This window comes from Rhodamnia argentea, chromosome 5 (assembly GCF_020921035.1).
Source record: "Rhodamnia argentea isolate NSW1041297 chromosome 5, ASM2092103v1, whole genome shotgun sequence".
In the NCBI taxonomy this organism is placed as follows: Eukaryota; Viridiplantae; Streptophyta; class Magnoliopsida; order Myrtales; family Myrtaceae; genus Rhodamnia; species Rhodamnia argentea.
Genome location: NC_063154.1, coordinates 14,366,080 through 14,393,349, shown reverse-complemented (window position 1 = coordinate 14,393,349; position 27,270 = coordinate 14,366,080). Strand labels below are relative to the sequence as shown.

The following is a 27,270-nucleotide window of genomic DNA, read 5'->3' as shown; positions in this document are numbered from 1 at the left end:
CAAATCCTTTGAAATCTCTGATTTTTCAACCTCAACAGCTATGTAATCTTTTTCATCAATTTGCAAACGGCTAGTTTGGAGATTGATACTGTGGTGATTCTATCCAACGGGAAGCTTGGATATTGAGGAGTTTATAAGGAGCACAAGGTGCTGTAGAGTGAGAGAGATCAAGAGTTCATCATCCATATTTCGAGAAAAACACACGAAATTCTATATTATCTTCCTTGAACTGAACATTGTAATTCTTCGAAAGGTATTGTGCAATGTTAAAAAGTATGTAGAGTGAGAAAGCTTTAGGTAGAAGCAGCACTCACTTTTGTATTGAAGTGCTTGACTATAAGCTACCAAATTTTATTGTAATCTCTCATTTGATTACTTAGTGAAATTTAGCCAATAGGATATTAATGTCGGAGAGTGGACGTGGGCTTAGCAAAAGCCGAACCACTATAAACTATTGTGCATTGCTCTTTATTTTCTTATTCGCATTTGGTTACGATCTGATAGAAGCATTGCATAGTTTTGTTCTTTATATCTGCTCCTATCAAACTTGAAATTTTTATTCCGCATTATTTTACCAAGTTTGATCATAGTAACCTATTCATCCCCTCTAGGTAATAGTGTTAGCAAACAACATAATATTCATTGAGAAGATTTTCATAAATCAAATAAGCCACCCTAAATAATTTCCAACCATGAACAATGAAAATGCCCATAAGATCCGAAAATGAAATAAAATTGTAACCCAATAAAAAATTTTCGTACATCATTAGCAAGATGATCTTGCATTTCTTGTGTACTTCTTCTAGGGGTGATGGTTCGGTCCGGTTCCAGGGGCATCCGTTTTGTTCCCGATTCCATAAATTCGGAACCGGTAATTGTCGGTCCAATCCCCGATTACCCACCGGACCGGACCAATTTTTTTCTTTTTAATTTATTTCTTGAAATCTTTAAAGAAACCATTTAAACTCTTAATTATTAGGGGTTGTTTAAAATGTGAATGTGTTTTAAGCGCATGCAACCGATTCCATTGGACGGCCCTGAAACCGATCCCTCCAATCCTGTTCTTGGTTAGGTGGAACCGAATCGGATCGGGAACCGAACAACTCTAACTTGTTCTTTTGGTTCGAGGATGAAAATGGGGTTAATAGATAGATCCCATTTTACTTGCCTTTTTTAGCCAACTTAGTTGCCTATTTTCATTTAGTAAATTTTGATGTTTTTAGTAAATAGAGAGTGTATTTTAGCATTATTACGTGTGGCAATACAGACCAATTTTTTTTTTTTTTTTTTTTGTTATTTTATAAGAGTGGTTGTGCGGCTTGTGTCCATTGCCTCATTTTATTTTATTTATGGCAGAAAAAGAAAAACCAAAAACGCGTGTATAATATACGGAGGGGAAAAGTGTCAAAAGAGTCCTAAACCTATTACATTGGAGTGAATTCGATCATAAACTTTTTATTGATGCCGATTTAGTCATAAACATTTTGTATTTGTATTAATTGAGTCTATCCAGCCAATTTTGGTCGAAAATCGCAGACATGGATGCCAATCATTCTATGTGGCACGGCCGATGTTGACGTGGACTTTTTTTTTTTTTCATATTTTGAAATTTTTTTATTTCCTTTATGTTCTTTTTTTATTGAGTGCCGGCGAGGGTGGCGACGTCCTCGCCATCTTTCAATAATAAAAAATGTACAAAAAAGAAAAATAAGAAAAAGGGAAAAAAATTAAAAATATAAAAGAAAATAAAAAAATAATAAATTCACATCGGCGCTAGTGCCACGTAAGACAACCGGCATCCATGTCAGCGATTTCCTATCAAAATTGATCGGATGGACTCAATTGGTACAAATGCAAAAGGTTTAAAACGGAACCGACACTAATAAAAAGTTTAGGGTTGAATTGACACCAATGCAATATGTTTAGGACTTTGTTGACACTTTTTCCATATATGAGCGAATTGTCGAATTTGGTATCCACTCTTTGAATGACCAATATAGCCCTTCCCCCACTACGAAATTCCATGATTTACCCATGTAGTAAATGTTCAAGCAAATTGAGAGAAAGTATATTCCGCGCGAGAAAATTTTCATCTTTTTTTGTCTCAAACCTCCAGTTAATGATATCTTATTTTTATAGCTACTTTCTTGACCATGTGCAACTCCACTTAAGGCATTTCGGCTAAAAAGGAAACCAAAAACATAGAAATTAGACAATAGCATTATCTTTTCTTTTATCCTCATCGGATTTTTTTTTTTTTGTCTATTTTAGATGATGAGGGTATCTTAATTTTTACTTATACTTAAATCCCTTCCATTTTCGGAAAGGATCATGTAAAATTTGTGAGTTCATAATTAACCGCTCTAAAAGTTTAAGTGTGATTTCTTAGCTATAACGTAATTGATTCGAACAAGTCCTTTCTACATCTAGTTGTCGATGAAGACTTTTGCAAGCCAACAATGTTTTCGATGAATTTCACTTAGATGGTCATAATAATGTTTTGATAAGGTGATTAATAGCTCTTGAACATATAGTATAAGATAGTACACTGCATACAGAGAGTAGAGATAATGTGTTCGAAATTGAAAAGCCCCCGCACCAAATTTTATTTCAGAGATTTCACAAATGACAATCATACATTTCTGGACAACATAGTTTCTTTGGGTGAAGGGTGGGGATGAATTGAATCTGTTGCAGCATAACAAACGTGATGGGATTTTAGTTTAAATCTCGGAGTACGTTTTGGCTTCAACCCATGGCATATTTATGGGTCCAACTGCGAGCCGCCGAGTCGTACTTAAATTTATCGGTCTTGCACATGTGGGCGATCTCCGGGACGAGCGGGTCGTCGGGGTTTGGGTCCGTGAGCAACGAGCATATGGATAACAGTACCTGCGAGAATCACTTGTATATCGATCCGAATTGGCAAGGAATCAGATAGGTTGAGGACAAATTCTTCAACTGGGTATTGGATATACCTTGGAGATTGTAAGGGCAGGACTCCACTGTTCCTTAAGGATGTCCAAGCATATATTCCCATTGCTATTGATGTTTGGGTGGAACACCTTGGTCTTGAAAGCAACCTGCAAAGTTTCCCCCAAAAGTTAATTATAGAATTTCTTGGGCTTGAATTGAAAAGTACCCTACAAAAGAAGAATTGGCCTGATATTTGAACCTTTGGAGGTTTGAAAGGATAATCAGGTGGGAAATGGATGGTCACAAGGAAGACTCCACCAGCATAAGGGCTATCATTTGGGCCAATGATGGTTGCTTGCCAATGAAACATGTCCTCACCCAATGGACCTGAAATACACATCTCAAGCACTGACATAATTTTCCTCTTTTTGTGGAGAGAAATTAAATATGGTTTTGAGCATAGACCCCATTTTAATCAAGGCCCTGAATGTTCCAGTACCTGCACTGCAGGAAGATGGGGGGTCTCTTTGCAAGTCCTTGAGCTCCTTCAGAATCCTTTTGGATGCCATTGAAGCAAATATGTTACAAGGTGAAGAAGAAGAAGCGAACTGAAGGGGAACAGGTTGTGATGGGTCAATGATATGCAGCTCTATACAGTATACACAGCCAAATGGGAAGGTGGTGGTGGTGTTTATAATGAGGAATTTGAGGTGGTGGTGAGGAAGAAGAGGGGAAGCTTGGCTGAATGATTCCTTTTGAAAGGAAGATGGTGGGGAAAGAATCAAGTTCTTGCAGAAAAGAAGATGGGGGCAGGAATCATCTATTTAAAATCTGATGAACATGATAGACATGGCCTAATTTTATCAGCAATAAAATCAGGATTTAACGTTACCGCCAAACGAGAATGCAATCTTGTAATGACGCCATTCCGACATACACAAGCGTGTCCTTACGCACGTGCACGGACGGGGAGAGAGTGCCTAGCTATTACCACAAATTGAATCGGATCGATTCGTCACCTGATTGCATCCCTACTTCCCACATGGCCAAGGTAATTTGAACTTTGTTATTTATTTATTTTTATTTTTTTTTTGTGAAAAGAAGGAACCGAGGAAAAAGGTAGGATAGCTCCAGCCAAAACAAGAAAAGAACAAAGAAAAGAGGAGGAAATGCCTCGAGTAGTAAAATATTCATTGATTCCATTCACAAATGCAAGAGTTGCTTCTTTAGATAACCCCCGAGGCACAACCCACCAATTGTCACAAACTGATTGTGCAAGCCATCTTTATAGGGGGGCTCAAGACTTAATCCCTTGACCCTCAAGGAAAAGGCAATTCGCGTTAAGCTGAAGCTCTCGAGAATCTCGGGACTACTCTGATCTGTTGTTGAAGATTAAAAGGCAAATGTTGATTCTGACATCTCAAAGATAGACCTCACATTGTGCACCTTTATATCTGTCCCCATCACAATACATTCTCTTTGCACTTAATGGCCTTCCAATTCTGTGTGCCTCTTCTTTCTGTGCAATTCAAACACCTTATTTGAATGCCCCAAGTTTCATAATCACAGTCACCAAAGTATGTCTCACCCGGCAAGTTGCGTTTTAAAAAGGTAGGTCGGGATTGGCAACTCGACAGCATGAGACAGAAAAGGTCCAAGACACGGCCCCTTAGAGATGATGGAAAGGTAGGTCCTGATGTTATAGAGAGAGAGAGAGAGAGAGAGAGAGAGAGAGAGAGATCAACTTGGAAAACAGAATCAGAGGGGCATCCATGTCTACAACACTACAACTGCATCAACATGAACACCCAAGAAAAACACTTGGACAATGCATGGTAGTGGTAAAAATGCGACTTTTCAACCGAAAGAAAAATAATACAACTCTCTAGAGCTTTTATGAAATTTTCTGCTAGTTACCTGCATCTAAAGTAAGTCCTTCATGATGATATTAGACCACAGACGAGGTGCAGCAAGCAGAACTGCAATGCTCTGTCGACATCTCCTAGGCTGTCAGTTAGGACTATTAACATCACTTGTTTAATCCTTGTTTTGCAGTAGTTAATTACTTCTCCATACCAGAAAGGATTTCTTTCTTCTTGCTATTCTCGTCGTGCTCATACTATAGAGCATGCCTTTTGGGCCTTTCTCTTCTTCCTTCGCTTCTGTTTAGGCGGCTGCAGGACCACCTTAATGGCAGCATCGAAGACAGCTTTGACGTTCTGCGATCCCAAATTAACAAACTTCAAGTAAGGAAATGACAGATCATTCAATCCAACATGTAAATAGTAAATGTGAGTGGAATTGGATGATAAGAACCTGCTGCGTTTTTGAACTGCATTCTATGTAAGCAGCAGCCCCTATCAGTTTCTTTAGTTCCTCCCCCTGCAAAACAGAAAGAATTTAAATGTTTTAGGGAAGCTCATTCGAAAATAAGTCAAAAAGATGTCGATAACAACCAATAAATAATTAAAGCTGAAACTATCTAAAGGAAGCATAAGGGGTACCTGGGCTGTGGTAATGGGGACGGCGCCAGGGTGTTCTAAGAAGAACTGCTTATCATCTCGTAGATCTGTAAGGAATAATATATGTCATGAAAATGAACAAAAAATGGTTGCTTGGGATAGCATAACAAGACTGCAGTGTCATTTTATAGGGGATATCAGTGCTGATTAGTGAAATCAGGTACCGTCTCATAAAGGCTAACAAGATCACACAAAAAGTACTGTTGCTTCCCAGTTATCCACACAAAGTATTGTGCAGGAAGCTACGCATGGATGACAAACCACTTTACAAGTAAACCTTTCGTCAACAACAAATAGAAACCAGCAATCACGTTATTAAGATAGAGATCTGACATGAACCCATGCGCTAAATCACACTCAAAGCACACTGTGATTTCAATTACTACCCTGGGATTCCCATGAACATGTATGCCGACCAAGCAAGTTACTTGGACGGGATACTGTCCCTGAGTTTACCAAACAAGGTGGCTCTAACCTGGGAGCATTCTTGGTATATATTTGAGGAAAAAAAGAAAGAAAGGAAGGGGTGCAAGAGCAACTAAAATCAAAGTATAAAAAGCCACACTAAATAGAAACTTCGAAACAAATTATCTTTGATGAAATACCCAAAAAAATAGTGGCCAAAAATATAAAGAACTAGAAAGCTAGAGAATTGATTCGAAGGACCATAAATACTTTCAGATATAGGATATCCACAATGTATGGAAACACAAGCAGTTGTACTTAATTTCAACGTAGCTTCAGAAAGTAGATTTTCGCAGCTACATAAAAGACCTGCTGTAACTGATACCGTACCTGTTTTAATTTTTTTTTTTATTTAGAAGATAAAAGGTGTTTTGCTGGTAAGAAACCAAACATTAGGTTCAGTGCTATCACTATTTTCAAGTTCCAGGACTGCAATGTATTCTTCTTGCAACTATTCTGATTCTCTCCTGCAAACATCCCCTCCTTACATTTACATGTATTCATCTGATATAAGTTATTTTCTTTAGTTGCCCAACTTAATCAGTATCAACATGTCATACATAAACACACTCGTTAGCACTGCGCTATATGTAAGGAATAGGATCACAAGGGAAACTTACACCCGGAAAACTTTTGCTTCACAAATTTTCTATTACAAGCAAGGTTCTAAATTGATTTTAATCTCTAAACTGCCATGGCTATGAGAGAGAGAGAGAGAGAGAGAGAGAGAGTTGTTTTGAAACCCAAATGGTTTAAGAACCAAGCAAGTGTTGGTCTGCAGTTCAACTGATCCTACCAGTTAAGCTTTTTGGTCCAATTACAGTGACTAATTCAATTAAGTATGTTATGTATACAAAAGAATGCACCTTGAGACACAAGTTCAGAAATATCTCATAACTTTTCAAAATTTTAAAAGAAAAGACAAAGGAAATAAGCACATCATCGCTGCCCAGATCAGATGGCTAGGCAGCACCCCTTTGAACCTTGAGGTCGCTTATTCGAGACTCATCACCAGTGACTAAATCCTTTTCATAAACATATGAAGCCTACAGATGGAAGAAAATACATTTAACTGGTCCATACGGCCAAAATTGATTCTAAGAAAACAGGACCGAGTCCAGTTCGCCCTGGTTTAATCAGTTGAACGGGCAGAGTGGTCCACCAAAGACGTGCAGGCCATACTCATTTTAAGATCAATATCATGTTGCAAATCACATGAGAACAGATAATGCCATTCGATGATTAAATACATAACTAATGGGCAAGCAAAACTACCATCTCAAAAAATGTACCATATGGCATTGAGAAAGATGCCAAGAATTGAAGTAAATCATATTATTCTACCGACAAGGGTATGGTATCTGCTACTAAGTAATAGGAGAATGAAGGGAAAGCCATAGACTCTAACCAAGCTTCGTCCCGACAAGAATAACCGGAACACCAGGTGCAAAATGACGCAGCTCAGGAATCCACTGAACATTGAAGGGAAAAAAAACATAAGATCAACAAATGTTGTCTGATCATGCAGGCGAAGAGAGAATACAGAAGTCGAGAAAAGAACTTAAGATGCGCAAGACTTACCCTTTTGGCAACATTTTCATAGCTAGCCTTGCTTATGAGAGAGAACGCAAGCAGGAAGACATCTGCTCCGGGATAACTTAAAGGTCTCAACCTATTGTAATCTTCCTGGCCTGTGGCATTAGAAATTGGCATCCCGCTCAGAACAGGAAGAAACGGATCTCAGCAAAAACATAGTGAAGGAATTGTCATCATCAGAGACTGAGGACAAACCAGCAGTGTCCCACAACCCCAGATTAACAGTGCTTCCGTCAACAACCACGTTTGCACTAAAATTGTCAAATACAGTTGGCACATAATCCTGTTACAGAGTAAAATAACATGAGAATCCAAACATAGCTCTTAAATTCAACAAGGCGCAGATCAATAATCACCATACATATGATCAAATGGTGAATTCATAACTAAACTTAGTTTGGAGTACAACATCCAGCATTCAGTTCTTCAAGTGTATCGCATGCCCTAGCTAGAGAAAACACCCTATATACACGCAACAAAGCATGACGCATACAGCCCATAGTAAGTGCTCTAATGTAACTCGTTGAATTGTCCCCAGCAGAAACATAGCTTACCTTCACAATATAAATGCATCTTACAGTTTGACAACTTGGTTCATTAAGTCACTAGTGATTTGTGCGGACGAAGAGATTAATCTTTCTCCCACAGTAAACAATCCAGCAAATAATCTGCCTGATCCACCGTACAATGTCAGATACCTTCAAACCACCAGTATTCATCGAATAACACCTCCCACTACAGAGAACCAAGGACACTGATATCGCTTTGCAAAGTGGACAATTAGTGAGAGTATTTCAAATTTCACCCAAAAACAAACTCATCAAGAGCCAAACACTGAGAAGTTTTGCAGAAATCCTCATGTCTTCATAAAAAGATTTCCCAAATCAACTCCGATTTCAGAGTCCATCCTACAAACAGTAAGACTTAAAGAGTCATTACCATTTGATCTCCACATGAGGCTTTGTGTGAAAATGAACCCATTAGCTATGGCCATAGCAACCGTGTTACTTGCATAATTTAGTCCAAGAAGATAACTAAAAACAGAGACGTCACAAGCATAATTTCGAAAACAAAATTCCTATGTAACAAAAGCAGCAAACTCCTCCAATGCACACAGGTTAGCACAAACCTACAAAAACATTACCAAAATCCAATGCTCGCTTTCTTTCTTCTCATTTTGTCACCAAGAAATAGTAGAGATTGGAGGCAAGAAACAAACACTAATCCCTAAAATCAACAACCTAAAGAGACCCGACAAATTATCAGTTTCAAATCCCTCTTGTAAACCCAAAATTCGAACTACTTCACCCCCCTTCCGCAGCACCCGAATAAGAGAATTTCAAAGACGATGCAGCCACCAAATTACACTGATTGAACCCACAAAAGGAATTAAGTCCAATTGCTGCAAGCAAGGATAAAACCATTAATGCGATGAAAGGGAAAACCAAGAAGAAGCCAAAAAAGCTCAAGTCTTGAGTGAATTTTCGCTTACAGCAGGGAAGGTGTTGCTGGTGTAGGAGATGAGCATGCAAGTCTTGCCTACATCTCCGTCGCCGACCGTGACGCATTTTATGAACCTCGGCGCGCTCATTCTTACCCAAGTCGACCCACTTTCAGACAGGACAGGCTTGTTTCACTCCGAATTTTTCAGAGATTTTCTTTGGGAGGGGAGAGAGAGAGAGAGAGAGAGAGAGACGCACGCACACACACCGGGGAGTGAGGAGAGACTCCTGTTTGCCAAGCAATGTTAGGGAATCCGGTTCCGATATGGATAGCTCAATAATACTTTTCTCTCCCTTGACCCATTTTAATTTTAGTTTCAATTTTGCTTGTCGAATTTCGTTTTCCTGTCCAATTTGGGCAAAGAGGTTGGTTACGAATTAATTAAGAGTTTTAAAGAAACGTTAATCAAGATTCGTTGGAATGCCCCCACGAGTATTTGACTATCTATAAATTGTGAATATCATAACTAGATATGTCAATACGAATTACAAACTCATTTGTTTTAACTCGCTTTTAGTGGGCTAGATTGTAAATGGATCACTGATAATTTTATAGGCCCCTATTTACCTCCTCAATTGCATATTTCTACACTTTAGGCTAAGACCAAAGTCTCACCTACGCGGGAGGGGACAATTATATCAAAGCAGAAGGTCCCGAGTTCAAATATCCACGTCCCTATTTGCCTCCCAAATTGCATGTTTCAAAGCTCTAGGCTAAGGCCAAAGTCCAGCCTACGCATGAGGGGAGTGTCATAATATATAAATGATAATAAACCACGCCTTTCGTCTAATAATTTAACCTTTTAAAAAGGTTAAAAATGGTTCCACAAAATCTCACATGATATCGGAGTAGAATGTTCAAAGTTCAAATCTTCCGGGCCCCTATTTGCTTTCCCAATTGCTTAGCTACATGCTTTAGACGAAGGCCAGAGTCTAGTTTACGCGTAAGGGGAACGTTAAGAGTATGTAAATAGTAATAAATCATGTCTTCATTTAACATCTTAACCTTTTAGAACAGTCGGCGGTGGCCGTACAAAATTTCACAAGGTATGGACCCACATAATGGCACCTCATCAATGTGTCAAACTTGCAATACTATACCGTAAAGGCCGAAGAAGACGTCATGTTTTTACGGTGCTGATCTTATGCGTCATCACATGTTGGATAAGCAATAATAGCTTTTCCAATCATGCTAGCAGCTGCATCCATTTCACCCTACCGGAGAAAAGAAGAGGAGAAGGCGGAGAAGAAAGAAGAAGAAAGTCAGAAGTAGCTTGAGCAAACTTAGTCGTGCAATGATGGTTTTAGATTGAGAGAGAAGCGATGATTTAGAGGAATCAGGCAACTTTCGACGGACTTCGCTGTAAGCCTCGTGGACTGGGCTTATTCTTGAGCTTTGTATGGACTTCGGTTCTCGTAATTTCGCTGATTACTCTTCTTTTTTTTAAATTGATTCTTTATTTTTTATTTTTCACTTTTGGAAAAAAAAATCACAAAATATTTCAAACTATGTCCACTACGACGCATTTACCTTTAACTTTTTTTTTTGCGACATCAAAATCTCAAGTTATGCCCATTGTCATGCATTTACCATGAATTTTTTCTTGTGGCATAAAAAACTATGAACTTGTACCTATGTGACACGTTTACTCTCCATCAATATTCCTTCAAATGATTTTTCAACGTCGTTCTTATTTCACTTAAGTTATGTGAGTGCTATGTCAACATCATTTGCTTTTCGACGTACATGTAGGTAGGGTTTTAGCTATTTTCATTGACGAAATTTTGATAGTTTGAGATTTTTAATGTCATAAAAAAGTTTATAGTAAATATGTTACAATGAGAATAATTTCATGTTTTTAATGGCAATTGGCCATATAATGAGAAAAAGCCACGCAAAACCTAAGAAAATGCCGTTGTTGGCCCCTCGGTGAGAGCCGCGAAGCCCTTGCCAACTAGGGTGAGGGTTGGCCCTTACCAGATCAGGCAAGGTGAGGACTTCATGACGACCTTGCTTTTGGTCGGTGAGAAGAGCCAAGTGCACCCCAACCACTGGCAACTGCCGTAGAGGGAAATACAAGAAAGAACAAAGAAAAAGAAGGAAAAGGAATAGATAAATAAATAATTCAAAAATCTATACTAAAGCAAGAATTGTCTATATCAATGCTGGTCATGCATTCAAATTGATCGGCATCCATATCAGCAATTTTTTGTCAAAACTAGACGGAATGACTACATTAGCAAATCATTAAAAGTTTAGGGTTGAATTGATATCATGGAAAAATTTAAACCTGAATTAATAGCGTATAATAGCTTTGGGGTTTTCTAAACAATTTTTCCGTACAAATCTAACCAGACAAATAAGCTTTTTTTCTTGTCATTACCTGGTTTTCTTCCAATATTTCTACTATGCGATGCATGATATGTTTCATTTAATTATATCATCATTAGGTTATACCTTAATTAGTTATTAACTGTTGATTATGTTATTACCCGACTGAAATACATCACGACGAAATGACCTACAGTCAAGGAGTGAGTTGATCTCTTGATTTAGATTTGAGAAAAATCGCATCTTGTCTTTGCCCTGTTGCTCTTTTTTGTCCTCCTCCGTTATTCTTAGGAATGCTATTCGGGCTATAAGAAAAACAAATCATCGAAGAATGAGATAAACAGAACATGAAGAATAAATCGAACAGAACATTGACTTTTACGCTGTTCGGTTGGTAAGATCTACTTTACGGGCAAAAGAGCATGAGATACCACTTAAGAAGCACCAACACTTGACCGACATGTGATCAATAGGTATCAGACCTTGGAAACGTGGTTAGCGATCCGGACACGCCAGTGATACATGAGCTCAATATCCCAACATACCATTTCGACACGCATAGAGTCAATTTTAATCATTTACAATAAATTAGGGTCCAAATGTAAATCTATCCAAAGTTTGTATACTTAAGTTATATATCCTGCCACCCTAAAATTACTATGCCTAGCAAGCAAAAAAAAAAAAAAAACTAATGATTTCCTAATAGAAGAAGAAAAAGAAACTTATTGCGATATTTTTGAGAAACTCACATAATAATTTATCATGTATATAAAAAATGGCGAATGACACCTTAAGTGCCAAAATTTATGTAAAAGCGTCCACTTTAGTGCCAAAATTTGTTCCTAGCTCACTTAAGTGCCAATCAAAGAAAAAACGATTACTTAAGTGTCAACGGAGAGATCATGGCCAAAAATATACTTGGTATTTACATTTAGAACATTTTAGTGTCACATTATTTATAATTCAAAAATACGTCCATGTGGCAATTTTATTTGAACAATTAGTCCACGTGGCAATTTTATTGAAAAATTTAGTCGATACTTTAAAAAAGTTACCTACCTACGCATGGCGTAGTTGGTTGAGCTTGAACCCTTCTTTCCCATAAAATGTTGAGGTTCAAATCTCCTGGCGTTCCTCGATTTAAGTGGGGCCCGCGGTGGGTTCTGGGCAATCTCCCTTCGTATAGTCACTACTTCTATTGGCTCGGTAGAGGCCGATGGATCTTGGATATGAAAAAAAAAGTTTTAAAAGTTTTAAAAAAAATATCGCTGCCCACGAATTTTTATAATCATATAATTTTTTATATTTTCATATTTTTATATTTTATTTGCTTGAATTTTTTTGCTTATTTTTTTATTTTTTAACTTTTAGATTTTTTTATTTTTATTAACCGGAATCCTCCAATGAGCCATGTAAATGACACGTAAGATTTTCGACAAAGTTCACCGGAGTTGGCACTTCTAATGTCCTTCATCATATGAAAATATACATTAAACATACAACATGTCCCAATGTCCTTCCTATTTTTTGAGAAATAACGTGTCGACTTGTAGTATCATGCCCAAAGTCGGTATTAGTGATACTTACTATATCACTATAAATCGAGCTATACAACAATGATTACAATCTCATTCAAGTCACAAATAATATCTCAATTTTACAGCGAAAAAAGAAAACAGTTCACAAATTATACCACAAAATTTATTACCTTGAACACCAAAAGCTCTTCTTGGAAATTTGGCTCCAACATTGCATGTCTTTTTTCCAACAACCTACTTAAATTAGAAAATCAATCAAACTAAACCTATGTGGATGAGGTTTCGGGCCGACAAGGAGACCACATTGAATTCGATCCTCTTTCGTTTTTGCGACCCAAAAAAAAAAAAAAAAAAGGTCCTCTGGTTGAAAAACTTCGGCAATATGTCGACGTCGATGAATTTGTGCCTAGGCACGATCGACATGGCGGCTCGCCGGCCACAACGGAAAACCAAGACGGCGTCGAAGACCGAACAGAGCAGCAACAGTTCCAGTTTCGCTGGCTTCGGTCGCGAGAAGAAAGAGCCTCTGTGGCGGTGCGTGGAGAATTGCGGCGCGTGCTGCAAGTTGGACAAGGGTCCATCCTTCGCCACTCCCGAAGAGATCTTCGATAACCCTGGTGACGTCGAGGTCTGGTTTTCAAATCGTGATTGGTTTTGTTCTCTTTTGCATCACCCCATCCACACCAGCTGTTTGATGAAATGATTCAGAGGAGTAGTAACGTGAAGGTAGATTTATCAGGTGAAAATTTAAACCTCCTCCAGTGAGTTGGCTTGATACTCTGTGTGTTCTGTTCAACAGGGTGCAACTTTTTGCCCGAAAAATTTTAAGTAGTCAGATAAAAACGGGAACTTGTTCGATATTCTGGCATTACAAAGAAGAACCTCATTTGGTGCATGACGTTGTGTCTTCGCCTCTACAGCATCGCACAGCTTTTTTTATGTGCAACTGCGACATGCATCGTTAAGCTCACTATGACAATGTTTGCGCGACTTCTCATTTTATCATTGCAATTCCAGCTTTACAGAAGCATGATAGGTCCGGATGGATGGTGTGTACACTTTGAGAAAAGCACACGGAAATGCTCTATTTATCCAGGTAACTGCTCCTTTCACAACGGCAGTAAAATGGGACAGATAGTGGGTGGAGTGGTTCTGGTGTGAAACTCTTAACTTGATTTTGCAGACCGTCCCTATTTCTGTCGTGTCGAGGCGGATGTCTTCAAGTCATTATACGGAATTGATAAGAAGAAGTTCAATAAGGAGGCATGTGGTTGCTGTAGAGACACCATCAAAGCAATATATGGTTCGAACTCAAAAGAGTTGCACAATTTTAATCATGCCATTAGAAGCTCCGATCCCGACTAGGAAAATGAACCTGGATTGCTCGGCTTTGGATGCTTAAGGCCATCTGTTTCTAAAAGGAGCTGGTGTTCTAGTACAATCTAGAATTATTCCACCAGGTATTGAAGTGGTGCTAGCTTATTATGTTCATGATCGGCATTCTTTTCAAGCTGACAATAATTGAGAGGAAATTCATTAGTCTTGCAGGTGGGGGGAGTTTTGCCAGTATCCTATATGAATGATCAATTCTGCAAGGACTACGCGGGTTGGGGTGGGGGGCATCGTCGGGTAATCAGTCCAAGAATGCCTCTCTGTCTCTCTGTCTCTCTCTCATGAATCTTCATGCACAATTAAATCTGCACTGATTTGTCTTGGATTTGTTTCTAGTGTACTTTTTACCAATGCGTAGTTAAGATGGCGCTGTAGGTCCTACTATACTAGGTTTACCTTTGCAATGTTGCTCTGTTTGTGGAATATCATCTGTAATTCCCTACAAATTCGGGTGGCTAATCATCTAGTTCTCCTGGTGCATCCTGTGGCCATTCTTGTCCTCTGTAAATTCAGGGCAGATTATGAAGGAGATTGAATCATCTTTCATTAAGGTGGACTTGCAGATGCCTTTACATGTTGTCTTGTGATTCTCTGTGGACTTAATCCTCCCAAACCACAATGGCAGATAGAGGAGTTGGCACTGTCCTCATGGGAGTCGTTTGGCATAGTGCCGGTGGTCTCCATAGGTTTCACGCAGCTGCCTTACGAAGTGAGAGGTCCTAGGTTCAGCCCCACATTTTCCATTCTTTGGTGTCATATTTGAGAGCCAGATTAACTTGAGTGAATCTGTAATTATATGCTGTGGACAGACAGGGGACACCGGGAGAGTTCACAGTTGGTGACTGGTGCCAAACATTCTAATGATAACTCTTTTTTTGTAAAAGGAAAATGCAGAGGTCCCTGGAAGTGTAGACGTCTTGCCTCTGGAGTTTAATGAAGGTTTGAAGCATCACTTTCAGATGAAGTAGGCGCATAATCAAACTCTGATAAGTCTGCACCTACACCCTGTTTGACATTGCTTTTGTCAAGCCGGTGTGGTTTGAAGTGTGTAAGGCTAGGGCGGGCAAAGCATGATGAAGAGAGAAAGAGAGAGAGATAGGAGAGAGAATAATGTGACTATTTCTATGATGAGGTCAAAGTCAAATAGAATGAACACTTGTTAAAACCTTAATAGTGTGTTCATGGAAGTTGAGGAGGAGTGATCTTAAGCTTACATTACTTTTTACTATTAAAACGGGCAACGCGAGGATGCAATTTAGAAATTACGACATCCTAGCATGCATTTCTATACGAACTTCAAACCAATAGAGTCGAGACTTACATTGAAAGTGAGTTTCTCGATATCTACAGACAGAAGAACATGCAAAATAAGAGAAACGGGAGAAGCGCATTCAATTTCAGAAAATTTAAGAGCAAGAGATCAAGGAACAAACTCACCCCCTACTCATTGCTGCCAAGGTTCTATGTAGACATTTCGGGCCGCCCCAAGGTAACGTGACGCCCTTCGAGCCGAGACTTGGTCTTTTTAGGCCAGTATCTCCTCCGTCCGATGTCAATTCGCATGATTTTTGTAGATTGTTGTGCGTCGAAATCCTTCGACGGAGCTTTGCTGGTTATGGGTTCTAGACCCAAATTGACTATGGCCCAAAGAGGGTTACTTACGCGAGAATCTTTTATCGAACTTAATCCTTTCGTTTTTCGAAAAGGAGTTACGGGTCGATTTTGGACAGAGAGTGTCAAATGCGGTAGATTTACACGAAAGGGCGCGTTACAAATAGACTTTCGACAACTTCGACGGCCCAATAGGTGTAATAGTAGCAGTATAAAACAAGTCTCGACACGATCCTGGAATTAAATCGACGGGGTCGGGAGATGATATAGGACACAATGCTGGAATTCAATCAACAGCACTGGATGGGGGATTGTAGGACACAATACCGGAATTGAATCGACGATCTTGGACAAGATGGGTGAAGGGTGCAACACCGGAATTTAATCAACGGTGCTGAACCTAATGAGTAGACGCCGGAATCTAATCGACGACACCTAACTCTGGATATGATACTCGCCGGAATTGAATCGACGACGGGAATCTAAAAACTACTGCTAGGCTAGGCTAAAGGCTAAAGGCTAAGAGCTTAGTTGAAAATGCAAGTGTTTTGGATTTGTTGTGTGTGTATCTTGCTCTTGCGAGGTATTTATAGGCAAGCTCTTTGGTAACCGTTGAGCGGTTTCTTCCTTTGGCCCCACGCTCCGCTCTTTTCCATAAGCCACGTGGATGACGGTTTCCCAGTCTTCGCACATTTTCTTTTTTACCTCGTGGGGATTACCGCCAACCGCCTCGATCGTGGCCTCTCTCCGCGCGCTTTTTCTTGCTTTAGAAGGAAGTGGTGCCAGAGTATACCCCGACACGTGACACCTTTCTGATTGGTACGTACCTTGCTTCGGTGTTCCTTCCTGTAGCTGATTATCGCTTCCTCACGTGCTCGTCACGAGTCTTTCTTGGATTATTTTAAGTGTCAACAGCCTTGGGGATGCTCGCGCATAAGATTTCCAAACGAGCCCAATATTGTCCAAGTGAAATTGCGAAATACCGGATCCAAGGTGTCAATCCATATTGGAACCTAAAGCTTAGTCTATAAAGCGGGCATAGTTGCCGTGACTTACCAATTTTCAAAATCATTATATACCATACGTATATTTGTGGAAAGTGATTCCAAGACCTCTAGGTACAATTTTGGGTTCTGGGATCATCCTTTCGGATATTGGATGGTTTGTTGCATGGAGTAAACGAAAGGGGAAGAGCTGTTATTCTCATAATTATGGATTACATCAATGTATATAGTGAGTATTAGGACTCACTAATAATGAAGAAGACTAAACTACCCTTGCTAATAATAAGCCCAATTAATGTTTGAATACTCCCCCTCAAGTTGGAGTATAAATATCAAAGAGTCCCAACTTGTTACATAAAGTAGTCACTCTACTACCCCAAAATGATTTAGTGAAAAGATCAGCAAGTTGGTCTTCGGTCCACGTGTATTGAAGTGTTATTTCCTTGTTGTGAATTTTTTCTCACACAAAATGGCAATCTACTTCAATATGTTACCTGTGCTCATGTAAAATTGGATTTAAAGCAATATGCATAGTAGACTGGTTATAACAACATAGGACTGAGGGAGTTAAAGATGAGATGCTGAGTTCAAATAACGGCATTCCCAACCAAAACAACTCACTAATCACATGAGCTAGCAGCTTTTATGTGTATCGGTTACATGTGTATGTCTATAATAATTGGCATTGGATCTTGTACTCGATTGGGACACAACCCGTTGCTACTTACTTTTTCAACTCACGGGATTACCTCCCAAGAACACACAACAACTAAAAGTCGATCTCCTATCGATAGGACACCAAGCCCAATCAGCATCAGAGTAGCCGATGATACTAATATGTCCATGGTTCTTGAACAGAAGTCTTTTACCCAGTGCTCCCTTCAAGTACTTAATAATACATAGCGCTGCCTCCCAATGTATAGTGCGAGAAGCACTCATAAACTTACCAACCGTGCTAACGATAAAGGAAATATCCGGTCGATTAATAGTTAAATAGTTGAGATTACCCCACTAGCCTCTGGTACTTGCTCAGATAATGAAGTAAGTCGCCATGTTCAACATCAAGCTTCACATTAGGATCTATTGAACTCGTCGACGATTTCACTCCAATAAAACCAACCTCACTAAGAATATCCATAATATATTTTTGCTATGATAATGAGATACCATCACATGAATAGGCCACCTTAATACCTAAGAAATACCGCAAGCAACCCATATCTTTTGTGCTAAACTCTATTTGTAAAAATTATTTCAAATTTATGCCCACAGATAATATTGTCTACATATACAACCAGGAGCACACACTCTCCGGGAGAAGTGGAGCTAAACACGGAATAGTCAACGATATAACACCGCAAATCAAACCGAATAACCGCATCACCGAAATGCCAAACCAGGCACGAGGAGACTGTTTCAACCCATATAATGCCTCACTCATGCAACAAGCACCAATAGGCTCCCCCTGAGCAACAAACCCCGGGGGTTGCTCTATATATACCTCCTCCGCCAAGTCGCCATGAAAAAATGTATTCTTGATATCAAGCCGATGGAGTGTCCAACCATATCGAACAACAGGAGATATGAAAAAATGAACGAAAGGTATCTTTACGATAGGAGAGAATGTATCATCACAATCAACTCCATAGGTATGGGTTTAACCTTTGACAACTAGACGCTCAATAGAGCCATCTAGTTGACACTTCACAATGAAAACCTAATGGCACCCCACGCCTTATTTGCCATCGGTAACAAAGGTAAGTTGGCATGTCCCGTTATCCCGTAGTGCCCGCATTTCATCCTCTATAGCTCGCCACCAACTTGGATGGGCAAGAGCCGAAGCAACAAATGAGGAATATATAGGAGAAAGACAATCGTAGGATAAAACCCGAGAAAGAGGGTGACGAGTATGTGTATAATAAGACAAACCAGAATATGGTGCAAATCAAGAATTGGGTTGACCGACACAAGAACGCGTACCTTTGTGCAATGCAATGGGAATATCGATAGGAGGATCGAGCTTAGAGGAAACCGGCGAATCGTAGGCCTGGATATTAATTGGTGGAGAATCATACATGTCTAATGGGGGCGGCGACTATACTACCTCATGTTGAACAGAATGGCACCATTGATAGGTCCGGTCAAAGAACCGAAAATCGGGCAATGGCTCGAGCACACCCGTCAAAGGGACACGCGGTAGTAGAGCCATGGCCGAGGACAAAGTATCTTTGAAAGGAGTCGCCGGTTGGGCGGTAGAAGAGTAATATGACCGGTCCTTGAAAAAGGTCACATCCGTCGAGACATATCACCGTCAATTAACTGGACTATAACATTTATACCCTTTTTGAGTTCGAGAGTACCCAAGAAAACATACTTGTCGCCCCGTGAATCGAGCTTATAATTACAAGGAGAAAGACGACGCACAAAACAAACACATCCAAATACACAAAGTAGTAAAAAAAAAAAAAAAAGTGGACTCGTAGGATGGAGAATAGAGAAAGATATGCCCCCACAAAGCACAGAGGATGGGAGGCAATTTACGAGAGAGCATGCTATAATAATAGCATGTAGACATGGTAGGTTCGGCCAAACCGCCGGTTCCGATTCGGCCGAACCAAATGCTCCAGCTTCGATTCGGGCCTGGCGGTTCCGGGCCGGTTCCGTTTTCGGTTCGGAACCGCCGGTTCTGGGCCGGTTCCGTTTTCGGTTGGGAACCGCCGGTTCTCGAGTCGAACGATTCTTTTCCCCCAGGGCCTCCCCTTTTTTTTTAAATGGATTGGAACCTTGGGCCCGGTCTATGGGCCGATTTTGCGCCCGGTTCTAGGCCCACGGTTCCATTTGGCCATGTCTAATAGCATGCCCCTAGAACATTTTGGGAATGTTCATACGAGAAAGTAGATAATGAGCAATATCCAAGAGACGGCAATTTTTTCGTTTCGTCACCCATTCTGCTGGGGGTATTGGAGTAAGAGGTCTGATGCAGAATCTCATGAGATAGAAAGAATTAGGGGTGAGCATCGGTCAAGTGGGTAGGTCCAGACCTAGACCCTAAAATCGACCCTATTATAACCGGTGCTCTGTTTTTGGAACCTAGAACCGATCTTGTTTATCTTGGAACCTATTTTGAAACCGACTTTGTTATCAAGGAAAAGGCAATTCGCGTTAAGCTGAAGCTCTTGAGAATCTTGGGACCACTCTGATCTGTTGTTGAAGATTAAAAGGCAAATGTTGATTCTGACATCTCAAAGATAGACCTCACATTGTGCACCTTTATATCTGTCCCCATCACAATACATTCTCTTTGCACTTAATGGCCTTCCAATTCTGTGTGCCTCTTCTTTCTGTGCAATTCAAACACCTTATTTGAATGCCCCAAGTTTCATAATCACAGTCACCAAAGTATGTCTCACCCGGCAAGTTGCGTTTTAAAAAGGTAGGTCGGGATTGGCAACTCGACAGCATGAGACAGAAAAGGTCCAAGACACGGCCCCTTAGAGATGATGGAAAGGTAGGTCCTGATGTTATAGAGAGAGAGAGAGAGAGAGAGAGAGAGAGAGATCAACTTGGAAAACAGAATCAGAGGGGCATCCATGTCTACAACACTACAACTGCATCAACATGAACACCCAAGAAAAACACTTGGACAATGCATGGTAGTGGTAAAAATGCGACTTTTCAACCGAAAGAAAAATAATACAACTCTCTAGAGCTTTTATGAAATTTTCTGCTAGTTACCTGCATCTAAAGTAAGCCCTTCATGATGATATTAGACCACAGACGAGGTGCAGCAAGCAGAACTGCAATGCTCTGTCGACATCTCCTAGGCTGTCAGTTAGGACTATTAACATCACTTGTTTAATCCTTGTTTTGCAGTAGTTAATTACTTCTCCATACCAGAAAGGATTTCTTTCTTCTTGCTATTCTCGTCGTGCTCATAATATAGAGCATGCCTTTTGGGCCTTTCTCTTCTTCCTTCGCTTCTGTTTAGGCGGCTGCAGGACCACCTTAACGGCAGCATCGAAGACAGCTTTCACGTTCTGCGATCCCAAATTAACAAACTTCAAGTAAGGAAATGACAGATCATTCAATCCAACATGTAAATAGTAAATGTGAGTGGAATTGGATGATAAGAACCTGCTGCGTTTTTGAACTGCATTCTATGTAAGCAGCAGCCCCTATCAGTTTCTTTAGTTCCTCCCCCTGCAAAACAGAAAGAATTTAAATGTTTTAGGGAAGCTCATTCGAAAATAAGTCAAAAAGATGTCGATAACAACCAATAAATAATTAAAGCTGAAACTATCTAAAGGAAGCATAAGGGGTACCTGGGCTGTGGTAATGGGGACGGCGCCAGGGTGGTCTAAGAAGAACTGCTTATCATCTCGTAGATCTGTAAGGAATAATATATGTCATGAAAATGAACAAAAAATGGTTGCTTGGGATAGCATAACAAGACTGCAGTGTCATTTTATAGGGGATATCAGTGCTGATCAGTGAAATCAGGTACCGTCTCATAAAGGCTAACAAGATCACACAAAAAGTACTGTTGCTTCCCAGTTATCCACACAGTATTGTGCAGGAAGCTACGCATGGATGACAAACCACTTTACAAGTAAACCTTTCGTCAACAACAAATAGAAACCAGCAATCACGTTATTAAGATAGAGATCTGACATGAACCCATGTGCTAAATCACACTCAAAGCACACTGTGATTTCAATTACTACCCTGGGATTCCCATGAACATGTATGCCGACCAAGCAAGTTACTTGGACGGGATACTGTCCCTGAGTTTACCAAACAAGGTGGCTCTAACCTGGGAGCATTCTTGGTATATATTTGAGGAAAAAAAGAAAGAAAGGAAGGGGTGCAAGAGCAACTAAAATCAAAGTATAAAAAGCCACACTAAATAGAAACTTCGAAACAAATTATCTTTGATGATATACCCAAAAAAATAGTGGCCAAAAATATAAATAACTAGAAAGCTAGAGAATTGATTCGAAGGACCATAAATACTTTCAGATATAGGATATCCACAATGTATGGAAGCACAAGCAGTTGTACTTAATTTCAACGTAGCTTCAGAAAGTAGATTTTCGCAGCTACATAAAAGACCTGTTGTAACTGATACCGTACCTGTTTTAATTTTTTTTATTTATTTAGAAGATAAAAGGTGTTTTGCTGGTAAGAAACCAAACATTAGGTTCAGTGCTATCAATATTTTCAAGTTCCAGGACTGCAATGTATTCTTCTTGCAACTATTCTGATTCTCTCCTCCGAACATCCCCTCCTTACAATTACATGTATTCATCTGACATAAGTTATTTTCTTTAGTTGCCCAACTTAATCAGTATCGACATGTCATACATAAACACACTCGTTAGCACTGCGCTATATGTAAGGAATAGGATCACAAGGGAAACTTACACCCGGAAAACTTTTGCTTCACAAATTTTCTATTACAAGCAAGGTTCTAAATTGATTTTAATCTCTAAACTGCCATGGCTATGAGAGAGAGAGAGAGAGAGAGAGAGAGAGAGAGAGTTGTTTTGAAACCCAAATGGTTTAAGAACCAAGCAAGTGTTGGTCTGCAGTTCAACTGATCCTACCAGTTAAGCTTTTTGGTCCAATTACAGTGACTAATTCAATTAAGTATGTTATGTATACAAAAGAATGCACCTTGAGACACAAGTTCAGAAATATCTCATAACTTTTCAAAATTTTAAAAGAAAAGACAAAGGAAATAAGCACATCATCGCTGCCCAGATCGGATGGCTAGGCAGCACCCCTTTGAACCTTGAGGTCGCTTATTCGAGACTCATCACCAGTGACTAAATCCTTTTCACCAGTTCGCCCTGATTTAATCAGTTGAACGGGCAGAGTGGTCCACCAAAGACGTGCAGGCCATACTCATTTTAAGATCAATATCAAGTCGCAAATCACATGAGAACAGATAATGCCATTCGATGATTAAATACATAACTAATGGGCAAGCAAAACTACCATCTCAAAAAATGTACCATATGGCATTGAGAAAGATGCCAAGAATTGAAGTAAATCATATTATTCTACCGACAAGGGTATGGTATCTGCTACTAAGTAATAGGAGAATGAAGGGAAAGCCATAGGCTATAACCAAGCTTCGTCCCGACAAGAATAACTGGAACACCAGGTGCATAATGACGCAGCTCAGGAATCCACTGAACATTGAAGGGAAAAAAAACATAAGATCAACAAATGTTGTCTGATCATGCAGGCGAAGAGAGAATACAGAAGTCGAGAAAAGAACTTAAGATGCGCAAGACTTACCCTTTTGGCAACATTTTCATAGCTAGCCTTGCTTATGAGAGAGAACGCAAGCAGGAAGACATCTGCTCCGCAATAACTTAAAGGTCTCAACCTATTGTAATCTTCCTGGCCTGTGGCATTAGAAATTGGCATCCCGCTCAGAACAGGAAGAAACGGATCTCAGCAAAAACATAGTGAAGGAATTGTCATCATCAGAGACTGAGGACAAACCAGCAGTGTCCCACAACCCCAGATTAACAGTGCTTCCGTCAACAACCACGTTTGCACTAAAATTGTCAAATACAGTTGGCACATAATCCTGTTACAGAGTAAAATAACATGAGAATCCAAACATAGCTCTTAAATTCAACAAGGCGCAGATCAATAATCACCATACATATGATCAAATGGTGAATTCATAACTAAGCTTAGTTTGGAGTACAACATCCAGCATTCAGTTCTTCAAGTGTATCGCATGCCCTAGCTAGAGAAAACACCCTATATACACGCAACAAAGCATGACGCATACAGCCCATAGTAAGTGCTCTAATGTAACTCGTTGAATTGTCCCCAGCAGAAACATAGCTTACCTTCACAATATAAATGCATCTTACAGTTTGACAACTTGGTTCATTAAGTCACTAGTGATTTGTGCAGACGAAGAGATTAATCTTTCTCCCACAGTAAACAATCCAGCAAATAATCTGCCTGATCCACCGTACCTTCAAACCACCAGTATTCATCGAATAACACCTCCCACTACAGAGAACCAAGGACACTGATATCGCTTTGCAAAGTGGACAATTAGTGAGAGTATTTCAAATTTCACCCAAAAACAAACTCATCAAGAGCCAAACACTGAGAAGTTTTGCAGAAATCCTCATGTCTTCATAAAAAGATTTCCCAAATCAACTCTGATTTCAGAGTCCATCCTACAAACAGTAAGACTTAAAGAGTCATTACCATTTGATCTCCACATGAGGCTTTGTGTGAAAATGAACCCATTAGCTATGGCCATAGCAACCGTGTTACTTGCATAATTTAGTCCAAAAAGATAACTAAAAACAGAGACGTCACAAGCATAATTTCGAAAACAAAATTCCTATGTAACAAAAGCAGCAAACTCCTCCAATGCACACAGGTTAGCACAAACCTACAAAAACATTACCAAAATCCAATGCTCGCTTTCTTTCTTCTCATTTTGTCACCAAGAAATAGTAGAGATTGGAGGCAAGAAACAAACACTAATCCCTAAAATCAACAACCTAAAGAGACCCGACAAATTATCAGTTTCAAATCCCTCTTGTAAACCCAAAATTCGAACTACTTCACCCCCCTTCCGCAGCACCCGAATAAGAGAATTTCAAAGACGATGCAGCCACCAAATTACACTGATTGAACCCACAAAAGGAATTAAGTCCAATTGCTGCAAGCAAGGATAAAACCATTAATGCGATGAAAGGGAAAACCAAGAAGAAGCCAAAAAAGCTCAAGTCTTGAGTGAATTTTCGCTTACAGCAGGGAAGGTGTTGCTGGTGTAGGAGATGAGCATGCAAGTCTTGCCTACAGCTCCGTCGCCGACCGTGACGCATTTTATGAACCTCGGCGCGCTCATTCTTACCCAAGTCGACCCACTTTCAGACAGGACAGGCTTGTTTTACTCCGAATTTTTCAGAGATTTTCTTTGGGAGGGGAGAGAGAGAGAGGGAGAGAGACGCACGCGCACACACCGGGGAGTGAGGAGAGACTCCTGTTTGCCAGATATGGGTAGCTCAATAATACTTTTCTCTCCCTTGACCCATTTTAATTTTCGTTTCAATTTTGCTCGTCGAATTTCATTTTCCTGTCCAATTTGGGCAAAGAGGTTGGTTACGAATATCTGTTGACAAGTGAGTCCGTCTCAAATCGAAAATGATTGCTAATGGTGTGACCGAGTGTTGGAGTGAAGGAAATCGGTAAATAGAGGAAGCTGAATAAGTATAAAAGAATACAGAAACAAAATTGTCAAAGGAAGAGGACGCCATCTAACCGTCAAAGGAGCAAGGGTTGAAACTATCATCACTCGCTGGACAAAAGGATATCCGGAGTACCAATATTTATGTACGGCACTCACTTTGGTATCAATATTTTTTTGGATAATTTAAGTGTCAAATCAAAAGAAAAGCGATCACTTTTAGTGGTTCCAGCCAAAATATATACATGACATTTTTATTTAAAACGGTTTAGTGCCATGTCATTTATAAGTTCATGTGGCAATTATTTTCTTAAAAAATCAATCCACGTGGAAATTTTATTTTAAAATATCCATGTGGCAATTTTTATTAAAAATTCAGTCTTAAAATTAAAAATAAGTAAAAATAAAAAAAAAAAATTAAAAAAGGTAAAGGCTCAACATGATAGCGGCGAGGGCTTGCACAACCCTCGCCGCCGCCGCCCCATCGTTGTTGGTGATGGCCGGTGATGGGTGGGGGCCGGTTGGCCTGTAGGCCGGGGGTCGCCCGCCAACCGCCGGCGAGGCCTAGTAAACGCATGCCCGGGCATGGCCGCGAGGCCACCACTAGTGGGGTTCGGGTGAGGGTCGCCGGCCTGTGGCCAGGTGGGCGAGGGCCGTGACCCTCCTCCCGAATCTAGACGAGGGCCTATTGTCCCTTGCTAGCGGTCCGCGAGGCAAGCTCCAACCCGCCGGCCAACCAGCCCCCACCCATCGCTAGCCATTTCGGGCGGCGTCGATGGCTATGCGAGCCATTGCTGTTGCCGACTTTGCTTTATTTTTTTTTTTTTACTTTTTTTTTAGTTATTTAGCTTAATTTCTAATTTTCTTACTTTTTCAGAACAAATTAGTGAGTAAATTTTGATGTTTTTGCATATAAAAGTGATGGAGGTGGCATTATCATTTTTCATATACAAATGCTGAAGCCCTAATGCTTTTTTAGCCATTTTAAATTATTTGTATTTGTATTTTTTTAATTTTTTGACTTATTTTTAATTTTTTTAAATATTAGGTGCATTTTTTTTAAAATTTTTGGCCTTTTTATTGCTGATTGGGATCTTGCGATGAGTCAGTAAACGCCACGTAAGATATTCGGCTACGCTCACCGTAGTTGGCACTCAAATAATTGTTTTTCAAAAAATGGTACTTAAGTGATTAAAAAAAAGTATTGACACCAAATAAACATCGTACATAAATATTGACACTTCAAATGAACTTTTTCCATCACTTGTTGGGATAAACAAGACTCTTCGCTAGTGGAGTGGGTCTCGGATGCAGTTGTGGAAGATGGCAACCATCGAAGAAAAGAAGGCCGTGCGGTTGTAGCAGAGTCAATAATTTCGAAATTAACTGTTTGTAGATAAGTAGTGCCAGATCACGAAGGCCAGGCGTAGCTTGTGTAGCTTTCTTTATAACTACTTTTAACTTTTTAAATTGTAATATGTGCAAAGAACGGTCAATATGGGTCAATGACTCATTTTCTGAGTCATATTTTGTGAAAATGGATTGTAAGTTTTTAAAGGCCCCATGAAAATGAAAATGGGTCCAAAAAGTTCAAATTGAATCAGATGCATAAAAAATGAGTCATAGAATTAAACTCATTTTCAACCCATTTTCGATCCATTAAATCAACGGTTGGGTTGAACTTGGCTTGTGGATCTCAAGTGTATTAGTTCTTCCACTAGATTGATATTGAAAGAAAGTGTTTTAGTAGTATCATTTTTTTAACATATTATTATAAGCAAGTAGGTATCCTATGATTTAGTTAAATATAGAAGTGTTTAATTAAATATTGATCGGGACAGGTATGGATTGAGTCGGGTATGAATTGAGTCGGATATAGATAGTTAGATTTGTATTTCATGAAAATGGGTCAAAACGGATTAAATAGATTAATATGGGTTGGATAGATCCAATCCAAATCCGATCCGACCCACCCACTTTACATCTTTATCGCCAATCAATTGAAGAAGACCGATCAGTCGTTCGATTTTACTTTCAGTTTATTTCTTACGGTTTATTGCCGAGCTTACTGAATTTATGCTTGCGGAAAACAGAAGCTAACTCCTAAATCCAAAAAAATCAGATTTTGTGGGAAATTTTGGAGCAAATCAAGC

At 39.7% G+C, this 27,270-nt stretch overlaps 4 protein-coding genes across 11 annotated transcripts; 1 reads left to right on the top strand and 3 right to left on the bottom strand.

Annotated features, from left to right (window-relative positions):
* Nucleotides 1-2,573: 2,573 nt before the first annotated feature.
* LOC115728067 (ubiquitin-conjugating enzyme E2 10-like) lies at nucleotides 2,574-27,213 on the bottom strand. 2 transcript variants are annotated; one of them, XM_048278572.1, is made up of 6 exons: nucleotides 27,209-27,213; nucleotides 17,131-17,140; nucleotides 3,416-3,520; nucleotides 3,176-3,303; nucleotides 2,979-3,083; nucleotides 2,574-2,892 (listed from the first exon to the last, which is right to left on the bottom strand). In XM_048278572.1, exons 3-6 carry the CDS (start codon nucleotides 3,483-3,485, stop codon nucleotides 2,749-2,751), a joined length of 447 nt encoding a protein of 148 aa, XP_048134529.1. In that variant the 5' UTR covers nucleotides 3,486-3,520; nucleotides 17,131-17,140; nucleotides 27,209-27,213; the 3' UTR covers nucleotides 2,574-2,748. The 2 variants fall into 2 exon arrangements, with proteins under 2 accessions (XP_048134529.1, XP_030514254.2); XM_030658394.2 differs by lacking the exons at nucleotides 17,131-17,140; nucleotides 27,209-27,213 and having other exon boundaries at nucleotides 3,416-3,711.
* Nucleotides 4,725-9,189, bottom strand: LOC125312496 (rac-like GTP-binding protein 5). Of its 3 annotated transcripts, none has more exons than XM_048278569.1 (7): nucleotides 8,992-9,189; nucleotides 7,695-7,782; nucleotides 7,485-7,594; nucleotides 7,312-7,375; nucleotides 5,421-5,485; nucleotides 5,233-5,298; nucleotides 4,725-5,135 (listed from the first exon to the last, which is right to left on the bottom strand). In XM_048278569.1, exons 1-7 carry the CDS (start codon nucleotides 9,088-9,090, stop codon nucleotides 5,031-5,033), a joined length of 597 nt encoding a protein of 198 aa, XP_048134526.1. In that variant the 5' UTR covers nucleotides 9,091-9,189; the 3' UTR covers nucleotides 4,725-5,030. The 3 variants fall into 3 exon arrangements, 2 of the variants coding, with proteins under 2 accessions (XP_048134526.1, XP_048134527.1); XM_048278570.1 differs by lacking the exon at nucleotides 8,992-9,189 and adding an exon at nucleotides 8,198-8,985; XR_007198319.1 differs by lacking the exon at nucleotides 4,725-5,135 and having other exon boundaries at nucleotides 5,247-5,298; nucleotides 7,248-7,375; nucleotides 8,992-9,187.
* LOC125314972 lies at nucleotides 13,144-15,210 on the top strand. 5 transcript variants are annotated; one of them, XR_007198317.1, is made up of 5 exons: nucleotides 13,144-13,499; nucleotides 13,889-13,967; nucleotides 14,055-14,331; nucleotides 14,889-14,972; nucleotides 15,077-15,210. XR_007198317.1 is itself a non-coding variant. In XM_048278567.1 (3 exons), the coding sequence occupies exons 1-3, from the start codon at nucleotides 13,146-13,148 to the stop codon at nucleotides 14,234-14,236; spliced, it is 615 nt and encodes a 204-aa protein (XP_048134524.1). In that variant the 5' UTR covers nucleotides 13,144-13,145; the 3' UTR covers nucleotides 14,237-14,404. The 5 variants fall into 5 exon arrangements, 2 of the variants coding, with proteins under 2 accessions (XP_048134524.1, XP_048134525.1); XR_007198318.1 differs by lacking the exons at nucleotides 14,889-14,972; nucleotides 15,077-15,210 and adding an exon at nucleotides 14,420-14,743; XR_007198316.1 differs by lacking the exons at nucleotides 14,889-14,972; nucleotides 15,077-15,210 and adding an exon at nucleotides 14,412-14,743.
* Nucleotides 20,505-24,863, bottom strand: LOC115732949 (rac-like GTP-binding protein 5). The gene is made up of 7 exons (XM_030663632.2): nucleotides 24,680-24,863; nucleotides 23,395-23,482; nucleotides 23,185-23,294; nucleotides 23,012-23,075; nucleotides 21,201-21,265; nucleotides 21,013-21,078; nucleotides 20,505-20,915 (listed from the first exon to the last, which is right to left on the bottom strand). The coding sequence occupies exons 1-7, from the start codon at nucleotides 24,776-24,778 to the stop codon at nucleotides 20,811-20,813; spliced, it is 597 nt and encodes a 198-aa protein (XP_030519492.2). The 5' UTR covers nucleotides 24,779-24,863; the 3' UTR covers nucleotides 20,505-20,810.
* Nucleotides 27,214-27,270: the final 57 nt, after the last annotated feature.

Coding starts and splice junctions, on each gene's coding strand:
- LOC115728067 (XM_048278572.1), bottom strand. CDS start 3,485: ATGGCATCCAAAAGGATTCTGAAGGAGCTCAAGGACTTGCAAAGAGAC. Junction 3,304..3,415: donor CCCATCTTCCTGCAGTGCAG/GTACTGGAACAT, acceptor TGTGTATTTCAG/GTCCATTGGGTGAGGACATG. Junction 3,084..3,175: donor ATCCTTTCAAACCTCCAAAG/GTTCAAATATCA, acceptor GAAACTTTGCAG/GTTGCTTTCAAGACCAAGGT.
- LOC125312496 (XM_048278569.1), bottom strand. CDS start 9,090: ATGAGCGCGCCGAGGTTCATAAAATGCGTCACGGTCGGCGACGGAGAT. Junction 7,595..7,694: donor GGGGTTGTGGGACACTGCTG/GTTTGTCCTCAG, acceptor CTAATGCCACAG/GCCAGGAAGATTACAATAGG. Junction 7,376..7,484: donor ATGAAAATGTTGCCAAAAGG/GTAAGTCTTGCG, acceptor TTCAATGTTCAG/TGGATTCCTGAGCTGCGTCA.
- LOC125314972 (XM_048278567.1), top strand. CDS start 13,146: ATGAGGTTTCGGGCCGACAAGGAGACCACATTGAATTCGATCCTCTTT. Junction 13,500..13,888: donor ATAACCCTGGTGACGTCGAG/GTCTGGTTTTCA, acceptor TTGCAATTCCAG/CTTTACAGAAGCATGATAGG. Junction 13,968..14,054: donor GAAATGCTCTATTTATCCAG/GTAACTGCTCCT, acceptor TTGATTTTGCAG/ACCGTCCCTATTTCTGTCGT.
- LOC115732949 (XM_030663632.2), bottom strand. CDS start 24,778: ATGAGCGCGCCGAGGTTCATAAAATGCGTCACGGTCGGCGACGGAGCT. Junction 23,483..24,679: donor CCAGCAACACCTTCCCTGCT/GTAAGCGAAAAT, acceptor ACTCTGTAACAG/GATTATGTGCCAACTGTATT. Junction 21,079..21,200: donor TCCCCATTACCACAGCCCAG/GTACCCCTTATG, acceptor TCTGTTTTGCAG/GGGGAGGAACTAAAGAAACT.